The 17,166-nt window shown below is 42.8% G+C and overlaps 1 protein-coding gene across 3 annotated transcripts; it reads left to right on the top strand.

Annotated features, from left to right (window-relative positions):
* Nucleotides 1-890: 890 nt before the first annotated feature.
* Nucleotides 891-14,709, top strand: ikbkg (inhibitor of nuclear factor kappa B kinase regulatory subunit gamma). 3 transcript variants are annotated; one of them, XM_034296064.1, is made up of 16 exons: nt 891-1,161; nt 2,337-2,482; nt 2,571-2,908; nt 2,998-3,060; nt 3,653-3,838; nt 3,923-3,981; nt 5,141-5,188; nt 5,309-5,411; nt 5,593-5,708; nt 6,606-6,758; nt 10,417-10,489; nt 10,711-10,845; nt 10,978-11,114; nt 12,350-12,408; nt 12,885-13,088; nt 13,140-14,709. In XM_034296064.1, exons 2-15 carry the CDS (start codon nt 2,344-2,346, stop codon nt 13,079-13,081), a joined length of 1,806 nt encoding a protein of 601 aa, XP_034151955.1. In that variant the 5' UTR covers nt 891-1,161; nt 2,337-2,343; the 3' UTR covers nt 13,082-13,088; nt 13,140-14,709. The 3 variants fall into 3 exon arrangements, with proteins under 3 accessions (XP_034151955.1, XP_034151954.1, XP_034151953.1); XM_034296063.1 differs by having other exon boundaries at nt 892-1,161; nt 2,340-2,482; nt 12,885-14,709; XM_034296062.1 differs by having other exon boundaries at nt 892-1,161; nt 12,885-14,709.
* The last annotated feature ends 2,457 nt before the right edge of the window (nt 14,710-17,166 follow it).

Here is a 17,166-nt window from a genome sequence, read left to right as displayed (position 1 = left end):
TGTTGGAGAGATAGCTATGGCTTCAATAAACTGAGCATTGGTACACTGATTAATGTACCTTTTCTTAACAGAAACACCTGGGTGTTGAGTGATTAAAAAAAGATGGGAGTCGTTGAGGCCTTGTTTGGGACAAGGACAACTTCTGGAAGCATTGGGTGATTCTAGTCAGAGGGTCAGGTGAGGGGGCTGGATACTCTGCCTATGAGTACTGTCCTTCATGCTTATCTAGTTTGGGTATGGCATTCCAAGAGCGTGACGTATGTTGGCACCAAGCAGCCGGAATCCCATGATGTTTGGATGAACCAGGTCTAAAGGGGTCTTTACTGTTCCAAAAGATATTGCAATTGTATTGCATAGCTTACATGGTTGACGCACACCAATGTAAGCTATGTATTCTGCCCAAGGAGTCTGCTAAAAGATTCAATTTCCCGAAGGGCCTTGAGAGGAACAATTGCAGTTATAAGTTGTTTATTTTCTCCAGTAGCATATCATTTATTTTTTCAGGATTTTCAGGATCTCAGAGCCAGCTTCCCATCATAGAATGTCAAAAGACCCAATTTGTATAATAATCCTCATGTTGCTTTGAAGTGTAGAGAGAATCACTAGCAATATTTCTATTAGCTCTCTGACCGATGTGTCAGGCACACGTAGCTTTTCAAATTTACAACAGCTTGACAGAAATGTCCCAGCTTTTCATAGGTTGGGATTATGTCCATCAAACTACAGTGAAGAAATGTTTTACTCCTTTCCATTCACAGTTGTGTAGTTCATGAAAACCCATCACAAAGGAATAATAACTACCCACTTCACGACTGCTGCGCAAAACCCGCAGTTTCCGTGACGCAGAAACCAGCGGGTGATAACAATATATATATGTGATGTCATCGCTTACAGTGCGGAAGTAGGAAGGGGGAATTCCTGGTGCAAGCTAAGATTAAGCAATCGTTGTCACTTTGACAGCAGAAAGCGTTTACCACTTCATAATGTCCGAAAATTATCGCTGCATATTATTATATCTGATCTAGAACTGGTGTCAGTTGCTTGTTCAGCAACAATCAACCAGAGCTATCTTGCTAGCCAGGCTTCTAATCACATACCTAGCTTGGTTAATTAGCTAGTTGGCAAACTTTACTAGCGTGCCCAACGCTTCAACAGAACAAGGTAAGATTTCTTGACAACTAAAACAACTATCCTTCATTAATGTTGTTGACTGCCTGTTGCCACTGAGGTGTCCTTACTATCTGACGTCATTGCAATTGCTAACCCGAATAAGCCATATAGCTAGCTGGTTTAGCTCTTGAGTTATTCTAGTCAGCTACGCGAACGGTGTTGTTGACAACAACCCTAGTATCTAAGCTTTATTGCAATAGATAGCCAAGTAACTAAAACTGTCTACATTAGTTATTACGACTGGAACACTTGAAAGAGCAGTACTAGTGAGGTAATGTTAATAATTGTGTTGATTTTTATTTAAACTGTAATTAGCTAGCAGGTATTAGCATCCTAGCTGGTGAAGACAGGATAACTAGCTAGCTAGTTTGCGAGGTACCATCAGAATAATGTGATGATTGAGCGAGAAGCGAAAGTGACTCTGTGTCCTAGCAAGCTCGAAACGTATCGACTATTGTCGGTGTCCTACAATTCGCTTTGAGTCATCAGATCTGTGCCTGCACTCAGGTCGATGCCGGACTGCTACATAGCAGCTGATGTGTGCGTGCGTTACATTAAGTGGTAATACTCGAGGGGGTGTGGCATGTGCCAAAACTCCGGCTGAAGTTGTGCACGATCAAAGCAGTGCGCTCGAATACAGTATTTATATGCATATTATGAACTGGGTGGTTTGAATGATGAACGCCGTACTATATGATATCACTTTTATTGTTCTAATTGCCAATAAGATCATGTCGTAGCCGTGTGAAATTGGCTAAATGCCACATACCCTCGTGCCCTATTGCTTAATAATAACATCACACTGACTCCATGGTTACTCCCTGGTCGTTGTCTGCTCAAGCCAGATAGTTGAATACAATTAGATTAAAATGTTTTCCGTCCTGTTCATTCCTTGGAAGTGGGAATTATGTGCAGACAGTGAGGTAGAAGTAACCAGTAGCGTTGGTTAGCGTGTTGTTATTTCGGGTTGAGTTTTTATAGTCCTGACATGATGCACTGATCAGTGTTAACAACCACCTGAACACAACTGACACCACAGGAAGCAGGAAGTGTCTGACGTTAGTTTAGCTCAGCCACTGTTTTAAAAATGTGAAACAGAAACAGCAGAATGAAATTCTTTTTGTCTCCTGAAATATGTATGAATCATATTGATAATGTGTGTCTAGCAGCAGCATGGTGCAGCCCCAGGCAGACATTACCCTGCACTGGGAGGTGGCTGGGGGCGAGGGGGGCGGGGCTCTTCGAGTTCCACCTGAACTGGCATCCAATGAGGTGGTTACAAGACTGCTGGGTGACAACCAACAGCTCAGAGGTAAAACACACTTCGCACACACATGCCACACATCAATTACATTTTCAATGTGTACACTCATGGTGGTGTGCGTGTATGGTGTGTGTAGAGGCGTTGCGGTGCAGTAATCAGGCACTCCGTGAGCGCTGTGAAGAGATGGAGGAATGGCAGAGGAGGTCCAGGGAGGAGAGGGAGTTCCTCAGCTGTCGTTTCCAGGAGGCCCGGGCGCTGGTGGAGAGACTGGCCAGAGAAAATCACAGCCTCTCCAGTCTGATCAACCCCCCCAACTCTGGATCCAACCCTGGAGCTGATCCCGGCCTGCTGGTCAACGGGCCCAGCTCCAGTCCAGCCAACTGCAGCTCCAACGGGCCTCCTGCTGGGGAGAGAAGTGGGGGAGACCAGGGGAGGAAGAGCTCAGAGACCAACGGACCGATAGCATCCCCTCTGGTCAGTCGAAGGACGGGGACTCAGGGAGAAAAGACTAAAAGATACCTGCAAAATGATGCTGATTATTTTCTGTATTTCCTGGTTGACAGACAGCTGAAAAGAGAGGGATGGAGAGAGGAGGGGAAAATGAACAGATGATGATCAGCAGCTTGGTAAGAACCTGTAAAAGACAGAATAGTGAGTGTATGTCTGTCTGTGTGTGTTTCTGTGTTTGTATAGGCCTTGTGGAACTCAGAGGTTGTGGGTTCGATTCCCACGGGGGACCAGGTTGGAAATTCATGCACTCACTACTGTCACTTTGGAGGGCGTTAGCTTATTGACTAAAATGGGCGATGTGGTCAGCAAGGGTGAGGTGGGAGGGGCAAATAGCCAGGTGAGCCCCTTCCACACCTATTATTTTCAGACTGCCCCTCCTACATGTTCTTGATCTCTCCAATCACCACTCTGTCTCTTAGGTGTTCCCTCTTACTTCAGAAAGTCTCCTCCATTTCTGTCTGCGTTCTTTTGTAAGATAAATGGTGAACTTGAATGTGGACTTCTGACAAATGCCCTTCTGTCCAACCACTTTAGAAACCCTTTCGCATCCTGTTAGTTGAATGCAAACATTTTTAGTTCAAAGCTTTTCTTCATTGTTAGTGCAAAGCTTTTTCTGTTATCAACACCAGGACATGTAGTGCAATACTCCTTCCCTCTCAACCCTCTCTTTCCCCCCTTTATCTCCCCCTCTCACCCCTACCCCTGTAGCCTACAGAGGGTGGGAACCAGGTTCTTCTGCTGCTGAAAGGCCACAGAGAGCAATTGGAAGAAGGGATGAGAGATCTTCGGAGGAGGAATGAAGAATTGGAGAAGGAAAGGGAGACAGGAGAGAGGGAGCGAGACGAGCTTCGTCGCTCTGTTGAAGAACTCAGAATCAAACTGGTTCAGGCACAGGTATCCAGTCTCACAAATGTGGGTGTGGCCATTAAACACGGACATTGTATTGAAGCCTGGGTATGTTTGTTTTGTACCGCATAGAGTGGTGTCATCACAGTGGAAACACCTCAGCGTTCTGATGCCCCCCCACAATCTGACAGGTATGACAATTTCCTCTCAAAGTCACGGTTACTTCCTGCTTTGTGTTGTGTTGATTGCAGACCTGTTAACCTGCATGTAATTCACAGTGACATGATGTCCATCTGGACATTACAATCATTTGAATCTCTTTTTTCTAAGTCTGCTGTAATGACATGTGCAGGTGTGATGGAGTTAGAAACTTACTATAAACCCTCTCCACAGCCAGCTGGAAATGGCGCTAGTGGGGTCTATACAATTGGTATCTTTTGTATGTCTCAAACCTTAGGCATGTTGTCAAGGAGGTCACGTGTTGTGAAACAGGATGGTTGTTTGGGCCGGGGCTGGATCAGGCTGTCAGGAAGCTAATCTGTCCACAGGTTGAAGTTGGTTTCAATGCTTCTGCCAGTCTTGCTTTGTTTTCACTCGTAAAACAGCAAAGAATGAGTACATTGTCTATGTGTCTACGCCTTAACAAGTGTGCCTGTGTAGCGTAGCAGGTCACATGGTGGTAGGAGGGAGCACTTTGAAGGAAACCCGCTGTGTTGATGTAGTTCACTGTCAATGAACAACAAGAAAGCCATTAGAAGACTGAAAAAAATATATAAGAAACATACCTACAACCTCAGGCCTACTAAAAACAACAATTTTCCAACAGATCAGGAGGAAGGTGTGGTTGTGTTAGACACTATCATCTGCTGAAATACAGTGGAGAGCACCGAAAGAACAGCATGGTTAGGTTATAGAAGTACAGAAACGATCCTGCAGCATTCTGGATAAATGTGTAGTGAGACGAAGGTTAACGTGCCATTGTGATGGCGTGAGGAATGTGTGGTGCAATAAAAGAAACCGACATACCACCTTCTCTTCGTAATATGGTGTTATGATTTGGTTGAGGGTGTTTTGGGAAGGTATGGCCGCCACTGGGGCTGGCTCACTTGTCTTCATTGAAGATGTAACTGCTGATTCTGAAGTGTATAGAAACTTCTTGTTTGCTTCATTCATCATACAAGAAGTGAACAATAATAAGCTGCAAGCATGTCTCCACCTTGCAGCAGTCATGTCTGAGAATGTATATTCTTCTCTAAAAACAGTTGAGGTTATTGTTATTATTTCAGTTACAGTTTGACCATGGTTTCCAGCATTTTACCGTCAGTGATGTTCTGCTTCCTGTCTCCTTAGCTCCCACCTTGCCAAACTCACAGAACAGCTGCAAGCCACACAGGGCAGGTACGTACGTACGTACGTACGTGTGTGTGTGTCAAACTACTTTGTCTTGTTCTGGTCCTGAATCTGTGTGGTGTGAATGTGCTGGGTGTGAATCTGCTTGGTGTATGTATTGTACTGTAGACACAGAGAGTTGCAGGAGAAGTTAGATTCCCTCCAGAAGAGGTCTGCTCAGACAGACCGGGCTGAAGTAATGCTGAAACAGAAGGATAAAGACTGTAACCAGGTACACACTCTCTCACTGTCTCACAAACATTCTTTCACTGTCCCATAGATAATCACAATATCATACTGCCTCTCTCAAACACATTGTCTCCCTGTCTCACACACACTCATAACAGTCATTCCTGTGTGTGTGTGTGCGTGTGTGTATGTGCTTGTGCGTGTGTGTGCTTGCACGTGTGTAGCTGGCTAAGGATGCTGAGGCCCTGAAAGCCCAGGTGACATCTCTCCTGGGAGAACTGAGAGAGAGGCAGAGTTGTCTTGAACGGAGTCAGGAAGACCGCAGCATCCAGGAAAAAAAGTATGACCGTCCGTGGGTGGGTGGGTGCCTGTGTGTAAAGGTTGTCAGAGGAAAATCGTGAAAAGTGAGGACATTTGGCTGGTCTTCACTTTGATAAAAAGTTAAGGGTAAGGGGGTTAAGGGTAATTAGGGATAGATTTAGGCTTAGAATTAGGGTCAGTGTTAAGTTTACGCATTAGGAGTTAGGTTTTAGAGTAAGGGCTAGGTTTAGTTTAGGCACAAATATTAGTTTGTGGTTAAGGTTGGATTAAGAAAAAAAGAATGGTCTATAATGCAGGGCTTATAATAGTTAAACTATTGTGTGTGTGCACGTGTGTACGCGTGTGTGTGTGTGTGCGCGTGTGTGCGCGTGTGTGCGCGTGTGTGCGCGTGTGTGTGTGGGTTAGGTTTTACTAAACTCATGGGGATCAAATGTCCCAATGAGTATATTAAAACCAGAAAAGAATTGACTCATTGGGACCTTTTGCCGGTCCCTGTGAGGCAAAAGTAAATTTCCGGCTCAGGGTTTAGGGTCAAACTTACAATTGATTTTATAGTTAGAATTGGGGTTTCTTTAAGGTCCAGGCGTTGTTGGTCAAGTTTAGGGTTAAGGTTAGGCATTACATCTAGGTAAAGTTTAGGCATAAATGTTACTTTATTGAGGTTAGGGTTAAGATTAGGGCAAGGGAGCATGCAATTTCTGTTTTCTGGTCCCCATGAGGGCTGCTGTACAAACGTGTGTGTGTGTGTGTGTGTGTGTGTGTGTGTGTGTGTGTGTGTGTGTGTGTGTGTGTGTGTGTGTGTGTGTGTGTGTGTGTGTGTGTGTGTGTGTGTGTGTGTGTGTGTGTGTGTGTGTGTGTGTGTGTGTGTGTGTGTGTGTGTGTGTGTGTGTGTGTGTGTGTGTGTGTGTGTGTGTAGGCTGAACAGTGCTCTGGAGGCATTAGCAGCATGTGAGAGGGAGTTGGAACAACAGAAGACACAGCATTCTGTCACTGTGGATAAACTCCTGCTGCAGAAACAGAACTTAGAGACCGCCCTCAAGACTGACCGACTGGTCATCACAGAGGAGAGGTACGCTATGCGTGTGCATTGGGCATGATTGTATTATCTAACTGTTCTTCTTTGAATCTGAAATGTGTTTTTAAAAAAATGTGTAAAAATGTGTCAGTTTTCTTCTCTTGTAACATCACTACTTGGTCATTTGGATGAGAAAAGAGCGAGCTTAGATTGTGGAGGGGGGAAAGCAAGGAGTAGTGGTAGATATGCCAAATCTGGCCACAGAACTAGAAGCCATTTTTAGATAAGCTAGCTGGCTAAGATAGCCATGCATAGGCTATTAACATAGTTTACCATGTTTTGTACATCATTCCCAAGTGCATTCTGATTAAACAGCAACCTCATTTTATGCAGGTAAAATTAGCAAATGGTACTGATTGACTGACTACTCATTGTTAAATCTGGCAGGGGACAGGAATGATGAGCTGAGGATAAACTGGCTACAAGCATCATGAGCTACATACTGTTAACCAAACAAACAAGCCAAAATGAAAATACAGTCGCATCAGGCATAAATTCACTACTACTGCAGTCATGTTTACAAACCTTTGAAATGCAGAGCTAAAATCCACCATTATGGAATGCAGTTTGGGTCTTTGTTATTTGAGGTTGATTTAGCTTCTTGACCAGTGGGTCGAAAAGTGGGGTTAGCAACCCCCCCTGGGGGGGGTGCCAGAGGGGGCAATACAAGGTGAATTCTAGAATAAATAGATAAAAATTTAAATGTGCTATTTTTAATAAACCAGAAAACTGCTATACTGTATATAAGGGGGAATACAACTAGAATAGGCTAAATATGTAAAATATTAATATTTCTTTATTTACGTAATAGTCACAGAACAAACTGGTTGGTTGAATCTGTTGCATGGGTTAACAGTAGCCAATCTGCCGAACCAAACTTAAACAGTTCCTCTGCGTCCACACTTTTAGTTAGCTAGCAAATAATCATACATTACAACATGGATCAGTGGCTTAGCCATGAAAGAAGACGTTACATGACAACAGTCTCTCTCAAACCGCTGATGAAACCATTCCTTCAGAAAAGCAATCAAGTCAAGCCTACAGGAAATGAGAAGCGCCAGGGTAAGGCCCTCCAGACCCGGAGGACACGCTGATGGAGCTGTCCAGTGGTCAGACCTTCAAGGCAATGTTTGCCACAACGAAACTTGCTGAATTCTGGATTTCAGTTGCAGAGGAAAACCCCTGACTATCCAAACCAAAGCAGCGATGGATGTACTGATTCCGTTTGGAACCTACTTATATGAGGCAAAATTTTCCACATTGACATACACCAATCAGCCATGACATTATGACCACCTACCTAATATTGTGTAGGTCCCCCTTTTGCCACCAAAACAGCCCTGACCTGTCGAGGCATGGACTCCACTAGACCTCTGAAGGTGTGCTGTGGTTTCTGGCACCAAGATTTTAGCAGCAGATCCTTTGGGTCCTGTAAGTTGCAAGGTGGGGCTTCCATGGATCGGACCTGTTTGTCCAGCACATCCCACAGATGCTTGTTCGGATTGAAATCTGGGGAAATTGGAGGCCAAGTCAACACCTTGAACTCGTTGTTGTGTTCCTCAAACCATTCCTGAACCATTCTTGCTTTGTGGCAGGGTGCATTATCCTGCTGAAAGAGGCCAATGCCATCAGGGAATACCGTTGCCATGAGAGGGTGCACATGGTCGGCAACAATACTTAGGTAGGTGGTATGTGTCAAAGTAACATCCACATGAATGGCAGGACCCAAGGTTTCTCAGCAGAACATTGCCAATAGCATCACACTGCCTCCGCCGGCTTGCCTTCTTCCCATAGTGCATCCTGGTGCCATGTGTTTTCCAGGTAAGCGACGCACACGGACCGGGCCAACCACGTGATGTAAAAGAAAAATTTAAGAGTACAACTGGTACTCTTAAAATGTTCACCCAGCACAGCCAGAAGAGGACTGGTCACCCCTCCGAGCCTGGTTCCACAACACAAGTTGTGTTGTGGAGCAGGAGACAAGAACATTTAGAGAGTGCATTCCTTAGGTTTACAAGGATTTACAGTGGAGAATGAGAACCACCTGAATAAGAATTGTCGTGACCTAGTTCTTCACATGTTGTCATTTTTTAACCTATCATTCGTACATGCCACAGTAATTAATTGGAACCTATGTAATGATGCAGGGACAGTTGTGTTGCACACCTGTTATTGCAGGACAGGCAGCCTACAGCAATGGCTCCCAACCTTTTTCAGTTACTGTACCCCCAAAAAGAATTTGCACTGCTTGGAGTACCCCTGAAGTACCCCCTCATGTTAATTTCACTAGTAAGTCTATGGTGTCATGAGTGTTTTCAAGTACCCCCTGTGGAGAGGCCAAGTACCCCCAGGGGTCCTAGTACCCCTGGTTGGGAACAACTGGCCTACAGTACTTAATGGCTAGTAGGAAGGAATACAACTCCCATTCCTTTCAAGGTAGCTTGGATTGCTGGCCAAAAAAAAATATACTAAAAAGCTAGCTAATTAATGTAAACGATGTTCTCCCCAAAACAAAGATAGCTATCGATATTAAATCATATTTTAACTGGGAAAGCTGGCCAGAAAAGCTAGCTGGTGATGGAAACAACAACAATAACGCTGTTTCATGTATAGCTAATTAGCCAGGTGTCACAATTTCAATGCCTATAATTTGTTATACCGTGGTCAGTCATGTTAAAACCTGGTACATTCAACTAAGGTAAAGAATAGCTGCTGTCAGTTTTAGTTAGCTTTAGGGCAACAGGGTTTGCAGGCTTGCTTGTTTGTTATATTATGTTATTGCCGTGATCTTTTTATACACTATGCTAAGCTATTCAGTTCTGCATTATCAAAGTGTTGTAGGATGAAGTATATGTCATGTTGACTGCATCGTCCATGTCGACCCCCACTGCCAAAACCTAGTTAACAGGGATTAGCTTCTTTCGACGTCTCCACATAGGTAGCATTCCGCTTACCGTAAAAATGTATGAGCCGACTCGTCCATCGCTTTCTGAACTGACCGTAGTAAGCCAAGCCAGAAGTAATATAGATGCAAATATGATTATTTTGAGATTTTATTTCAGATGATATACCTAAACTTGCGACACCACTATTTTATGATTTCTCACCCATTCTAGGTATAAAAACACATTCCAGTCTGCCCATACGAGGCATGCTGTTGTAATTACCTTTATGCCTTTATAACACGCACCCAACCATTTACATTACATTGTCTATATGGCATTGCAATCTCATTGCACTTACGAAATAATATCATGTCCCATGTTGACTGGATTATGAATGTGTTGTAGGATAAGGTGCAGGCCCATGTTGACTGGATTATGAATGTGTTGTAGGATAAGGTGCAGGCCCATGTTGACTGGATTATGAATGTGTTGTAGGATAAGGTGCAGGCCCATGTTGACTGGATTATGAATGTGTTGTAGGATAAGGTGCAGGCCCATGTTGACTGGATTATGAATGTGTTGTAGGATAAGGTGCAGGCCCATGTTGACTGCATCACCCCCCACCGCTCAAGCTTTAATCTAAGTCATAGTCATTACCCAAAACATATGTCTATTACTTGGCCCATAACTCGCTGCTCTTCAAGCCCCCCTCCCTGGCTCAACACAGTCCCTTCCAGGCACGTAACCCTGCCCTTCTCTCTATCCAGGAGGAAGTTAGCCCAGCTGCAGCATGCATACACCTGTCTGTTCAGAGACTATGACTCCAAACTCAAGAATGAGGTGTGTAAGTGATGGAGCATGTTTGAGGGAGCGTGCGTGCATGTACATGTGTTAAAGGGGGAAGGAGAGTCTGTTGTCAACCTCATACCTGATAAGAAAAACATCAATAACTGGATAAGAGTCTGTTAATGATATATTGTCAGTTTAATTCTTACGTGTGTGTGTGTGTGTGTGTGTGTGTGTGTGTGTGTGTGTGTGTGTGTGTGTGTGTGTGTGTGTAGGATGGAGATGTGTGTGGGCGTCTGGAGGAAGCAGAGAGGGCTTTGGCTCTGAAACAGGATCTGATTGACAAGCTGAAGGAGGAGGTGGAGCAACAGAGAGGATCCCTGGAGACTGTCCCTGTTTTGACCGCACAGGTACACACACGCCTGTTTTGACCGCACAGGTACACACACGCCTGTTTTGACCGCACAGGTACACACACGCCTGTTTTGATTCTTATGGTTTTCAAAAGTTTAGAACTGTGTGTGTGTGTGTGTGTGTGTTAGGCTGAGATCTACAAGGCTGACTTCCTGGCGGAACGAGAGGCCAGAGAGAAACTCAACCAGAGGAAAGAGGAGCTCCAAGACCAGCTGAACACGGCCCACGCTGAGATAGAACGCCTCAAACAGGAAGGAACCTCACGGTACCATGAACTCACACACAAACACCAAACACACAGTGCCTTGCGAAAGTATTCGGCTCCCTTGAACTTTTCAACCTTTTGCCACATTTCAGGCCTCAAACATAAAGATATAAAACTGTAATTGTTTGTGAAGAATCAACAACAAGTGGGACACAATTATGAAGTGGAACAAAATTCATTGGATATTTCAAATCTTTTTAACAAATAAAAAACTGAAAAATTGGGCGTGCAAAATTATTCAGCCCCTTTACTTTCAGTGCAGCAAACTCTCTCCAGAAGTTCCGTGAGGATCTCTGAATGATCCAATGTTGACCTAAATGACTAATGAGTGTCGTTTAAAGTTTGCCACAAGCCGCATGGGAGACACACCAAACATGTGGAAGAAGGTGCTCTGGTCAGATGAAACCAAAATCAAACTTTTTGGCAACAATGCAAAACGTTATGTTTGGCGTAAAAGCAACACAGCTCATCACCCTGAACACACCATCCTCCACTCTCAAACATGGTGGTGGCAGCATCATGGTTTGGGCCTGCTTTTCTTCAGCAGGGACAGGGAAGATGGTTAAAATTGATGGGAAGATGGATGGAGCCAAATACAGGACCATTCTGGAAGAAAACCTGATGGAGTCTGCAAAAGACCTGAGACTGGGACGGAGATTTGTCTTCCAACAAGACAATGATCCAAAACATAAAGCAAAATCTACAATGGAATGGTTCACAAATAAACATATCCAGGTGTTAGAATGGCCAAGTCAAAGTCCAGACCTGAATCCAATCGAGAATCTGTGGAAAGAACTGAAAACTGCTGTTCACAAACGCTCTCCATCCAACCTCACTGAGCTCGAGCTGTTTTGCAAGGAGGAATGGGCAAAGATTTCAGTCTCTCGATGTGCAAAACTGATAGAGACATACCCCAAGCGACTTACAGCTGTAATCACAGCAAAAGGTGGTGCTACAAAGTATTAACTTAAGGGGGCTGAATAATTTTGCACGCCCAATTTTTCAGTTTTTTATTTGTTAAAAAGGTTTGGAATATCCAATAAATTGCGTTCCACTTCATGGTTGTCCCACTTGTTGTTGATTCTTCACAAAAAAATTACAGTTTTATATCTTTATGTTTGAAGCCTGAAATGTGGCAAAAGGTCGAAAAGTTCAAGAGGGCCGAATACTTTCGCAAGGCACTGTACAACATGACTGTGATTTCTGGGTTCAAATAGAGCATGTGTTTTTTACAGGGCTCGTATGGAGGAGATGCAGCAAAGACACTTGGGACCCCACATCCCTCCACAGCCAGGTAACAGTTGTCACAAAGTGCTTTTACAAAACACCCGGCCTTGAACCCCAAGGAGCAAACAACAGTAGTGGTGAATTTCAGTGGTTAGGGAAAACTCCCTAAGAAGGCCAGAATTTAGGAAGAAACTAGAGAGGACCCAGGCTCACAGGGGTGGCCAGTCCTCTTCTGGCTTTTGCAACAAAACTCAACTTCAGAATCAAAATACACACAGACGGAACTTAAAAACCAAAAGCAAACTATATAGGAAAAGAATGAAAAGCAACACTGCCATCTACAAACAAAAGGTTTTAAATGAAGTGCAGGTTCTGACACACAGGACTCCAATACGACATGGGCAGCTCGCCTGTCCAATGGACACGTACATCATCTACTGTGTCTTTCAGTCTCCTATTTTCTCCTTCTCTGTGCCCATCTCCTCTCTTTTCTGTCTTTCTCCTCTCTCTCCATCTCTCCCTCCCTGGTGATCTTTCTTCTAGGTGCGTTCCCTGGGGGTGCGTTCAACACAGCCCCTCCCCCTTCCTCTTTCCGTAGTGTGGGGTTGGCTGGCGGAGTGGTGGTGGGTGTACCTGGAGGCGGGGCTGAGGAGCTTCCAGACTACCGCTGTCCAAAGTGCCAGTACCAAGCCCCAGACATGGACACCCTGCAGATACACGTCATGGACTGCATCCAGTAACACTCAGATATACACACAAGCACAAACACACATTAGGACTGCATCCAGTAACACTCAGATATACACACAAGCACAAACACACATTAGGACTGCATCCAGTAACACACTCAGATATACACACAAGCACAAACACACATTAGATCTGCATCCAGTAACACACTCAGATATACACACAAGCACAAACACACATTAGATCTGCATCCAGTAACACACTCAGATATACACACAAGCACAAACACACATTAGATCTGCATCCAGTAACACACTCAGATATACACACAAGCACAAACACACATTAGATCTGCATCCAGTAACACACTCAGATATACACACAAGCACAAACACACATTAGGACTGCATCCAGTAACACTCAGATATACACACAAGCACAAACACACATTAGGACTGCATCCAGTAACACTCAGATATACACACAAGCACAAACACACATTAGGTCTGTGTGTTCTGCCTGTCCTGTTCCCAAATGGGCACTATGTCACTTAATGACCAATGGACTGGTCTAAAATGTGAAGTCAGCCCGCATAGGGCACCGGACTATGCAGAACCAACCGGCCCACTCAGTCACACACAGGTTTTACCATGCAGAACCAACCGGCCCAGTCAGTCACACACAGGTTTTACCATGCAGAACCAACCGGCCCAGTCAGTCACACACAGGTTTTACCATGCAGAACCAACTGGCCCAGTCAGTCACACACAGGTTTTACCATGCAGAACCAGTCAGTTACACAAAGCTTTTTGTCTGGATAAAAAAACAAGACATGATCACCAAACATTTTCAGTGGTCTTCCTTTTGGCAGCCATGACAAAATGTTGCTTTTTTTATACACATTTGCCATGGGGCTGACAAATGTTGCAGTTTAAACAATAATTTCCTGCAGTTCTAAATATTTTACCTTTTTTGAAACTGCTGGAGTGACTCAAACATTGAAACAAAGTTACCATGTCATGACAGAAGTACTCCCAATTCCATGATTCTTCCATGCAATAATGCTTTTATTTTGGTTAATTGTTAGTTCTCTGTGATTATTTTATTTAGAAGTACTATTTATATATAGTATTTGTCGATCTTGATTATCGTGTTAAGATTTGATGTTAAGACTTAATCTGATTTGTTTTTATTAAGTTTACACCCTCTCCAAAACAAACCTGCACATTGTCTCTCTTTTTCTCTCTCACACAAACAAACACACACACACACACACACACACACACACACACACACACACACACACACACACACACACACACAAATACACCCCCAGCTAGATGGATTGCAGGAAGTGGGAAGAATGACAAACAGTAGGTAATCTGTATGATGACATTGTCATAGGCCTTCCTCACAAATCTCTCCAACTCCTCGATCCCTTCCTTTCTCACTCGACTGATAGATCATGTGTGAATGACCCCTGACTTCTGACCCCAAGCCCTGCGTCTGTGTATCTGGGCAGCCAGTCTGTCTGTCTGAGTCTGTCTGAGTCTGTCTGAATGTAAGCATATGATAATCCACCAGGTTTGCGTGTGGGAATGTTATCTGTAACGAGAGGAAGGAAAGACACTGTTTTAAACTGTGTTGGAGACATAATAAATATATAAATATATCTACAGCAAAGCATTGGAAGGTGTTTATGATTGAATATAATATTTTGGCTCTCAATTGTGTTTCATTTAATTTTATTGTTAATCTTTTTACAGAATTTGGTCTCTTACAGTTGAGCCATGATTTACAGCAATAGAAAATACAAATACAGATATGAAACAATTAAGTAAAGCAATCATAATTAACAGTGAAGTAAATTATTATTTGAACTGCCTTGAAGGCAGTGGTAGTTGACTGCAGTTATCTACAGACTACTCTGCAAGACGTTCCTGAGTAAATGGCATGGTAGATGATTTCAGTTATCTTATGGACTTGCCAGTCTTGAGAGTGCATTTAATAACTTCTGTTTTTCCTATTTGTTTTTAAGGTAAGATAATATGAAAGTTTAAAAGAGTCATTGACTGTGACGGAAGCTTTAAAAATGCCTTTGCCAAGGAAGGGATTCTGATTGAATTTCACTGCCCACATTACCCACCTGCAATCTAAAGTTACAGTGGACTTTTTCTACTTTTAATGTGACCTATAATGTGAACAATTTAATTGAAAAACAAACTGAAATCTTCTAGGGGAAAAAATAAAACTCACAATAACCTTATTGCACAAGTGTGCATACCCTTAAATTATTACTTTGTTGAAGCACCTTTTGATTTTATTACAGCACTCAGTCTTTTTGGGTAGGAGTCTATTAGCATGGCACATCTTGACGTGGCAATATTTGCCCACTCTCCTTTGCAAAATGCTCCAAATCTGTCAGATTGCGAGGACATCTCCTGTGCACAGCCCTCTTCAGATCACCCCAAAGATGTTCAATTGAATTCAGGTCTGGGCTCTGGCTGGGCCATTCCAAAACATTAGTACAAAAAATCCATTCCCTCAATTTTCTTTATCCATTCCCCAAACTTTTTATTTTCCTGTTTTCTCAACTTTCTGTTGCCTCAATTTATTTATCTATTACCTCAATATTTCTTATCCTGCATTATCTTGGCCTGCATTATTTCAGTCAATATGAAAACTAAAATGCAATCATGTGATTTGCATTTTAATTTTCATGTCTTGGTAGGCACATTCGTTGTCAATATTAAAATGTTAATGAAAAGCCATTTGGAATTCATGCCCTGGTTTGTATGGAGGGATTTTAGGGACTTTATTAAATAAATATATAAACAATGCAATTCAATATAAAGGGAAATATCATTTAAATGATAAAATAAAAATAAAACATGTAACATATTTAATGGTGTATTTCTGCATTTAACGATTCATTTCACAATTTCCAATTTCACGATTTATTGATTTCATGGTTGTAGTCATTGTGGCATCTGTCGTTATTGAATCCGTCTGTCACATCCAACCATCACCTTTGGATGGGCGGGGTCTATCGAATACTGTTCCAAACCATTAAATGTCGAAATACACCATTAAATATGTTTCAAACTAATATTTGATTCCGCAGATCATACTGAAAGCTGTTTGATTTCCTGGTCCGATGCTCATGACAGAATAGAAATGATAATTGAAAATGTAGCCAAATTCTCTTTGGTCACTAATTATGATATTGACCTGTTGGTGTAAATAAATCCTCTAAATAAAGTTTTTCATCTGGCTGCCAAACTTCGCTATCAATCAACCTTGGGGGTATTCCATCAAGGCAGATAAAGGTAAATCCAGTCTTGCTTAGTGAGAGTTCTGTTCCATTACTGTGGCTTATAGGAGTCCCTGCTCAGTAACCAAGGTAACGTATACCTCTGAACTAACCTGTAACGTTTAATTTAGCTGTTTACCAAAGAATTTCAACCGGCTGAAACAGAATCCAGAAAGACCGTTCCGTGACTTCGCGCTGGCATCACTTCTGTCATGTCCGTGTTTGGAAACACAAGTTCTGACTTTTTTCTCTCAATGTGACCAAGCATTAATTTACGTGTTTAATTTAGTTCCAAAGAACATATTAATAAAAAATAATTTAAGAAAATAACGTCTTACCACGTTCTCTGTCTTCAAAAGCCAATAATTGACATAGGCCTAGACCAGGGGTCGGCAAGTAAATTTGGCATTGGGCACATTTTTATTATGCCACTAGATGGTGTCTCACAACATAGTCAAAGGTTAATTTAAGAAGTTCGTTGGTGGAAAATGCCACTGGAATTGCCTGTTACAGACTGTTAGTGTATTTTGTAACTGCTTAGTCAGCTATGGTTACCTTGTGATTAAATCCTGTAAGACAGTCAGAAACAAAAAGCCACAGTTGTGTGACGGTGTCCGGGTTTTGTGCTGGATTAATTAATACAGTACTACTGACACTTTGGCCGAAATGCATAATGGATAAAAATATAGAAATAAGAGAGGACTTGAATAAGCCCATTAATGACCTGTTTGAGTCGTGCTTTCATCGGCCTATGTTTTATTTCCATATAGTGAATAATGTATAATTTTAATGTGCTTCTATGTTACACATCGGTGCCTTATT

Source organism: Esox lucius, chromosome 12 (genome assembly GCF_011004845.1).
Source record: "Esox lucius isolate fEsoLuc1 chromosome 12, fEsoLuc1.pri, whole genome shotgun sequence".
Classification (NCBI taxonomy): domain Eukaryota; kingdom Metazoa; phylum Chordata; class Actinopteri; order Esociformes; family Esocidae; genus Esox; species Esox lucius.
The sequence above is the reverse complement of the archived record's forward strand: the minus strand, read 5'-3'. Positions and strand labels throughout refer to the sequence as shown.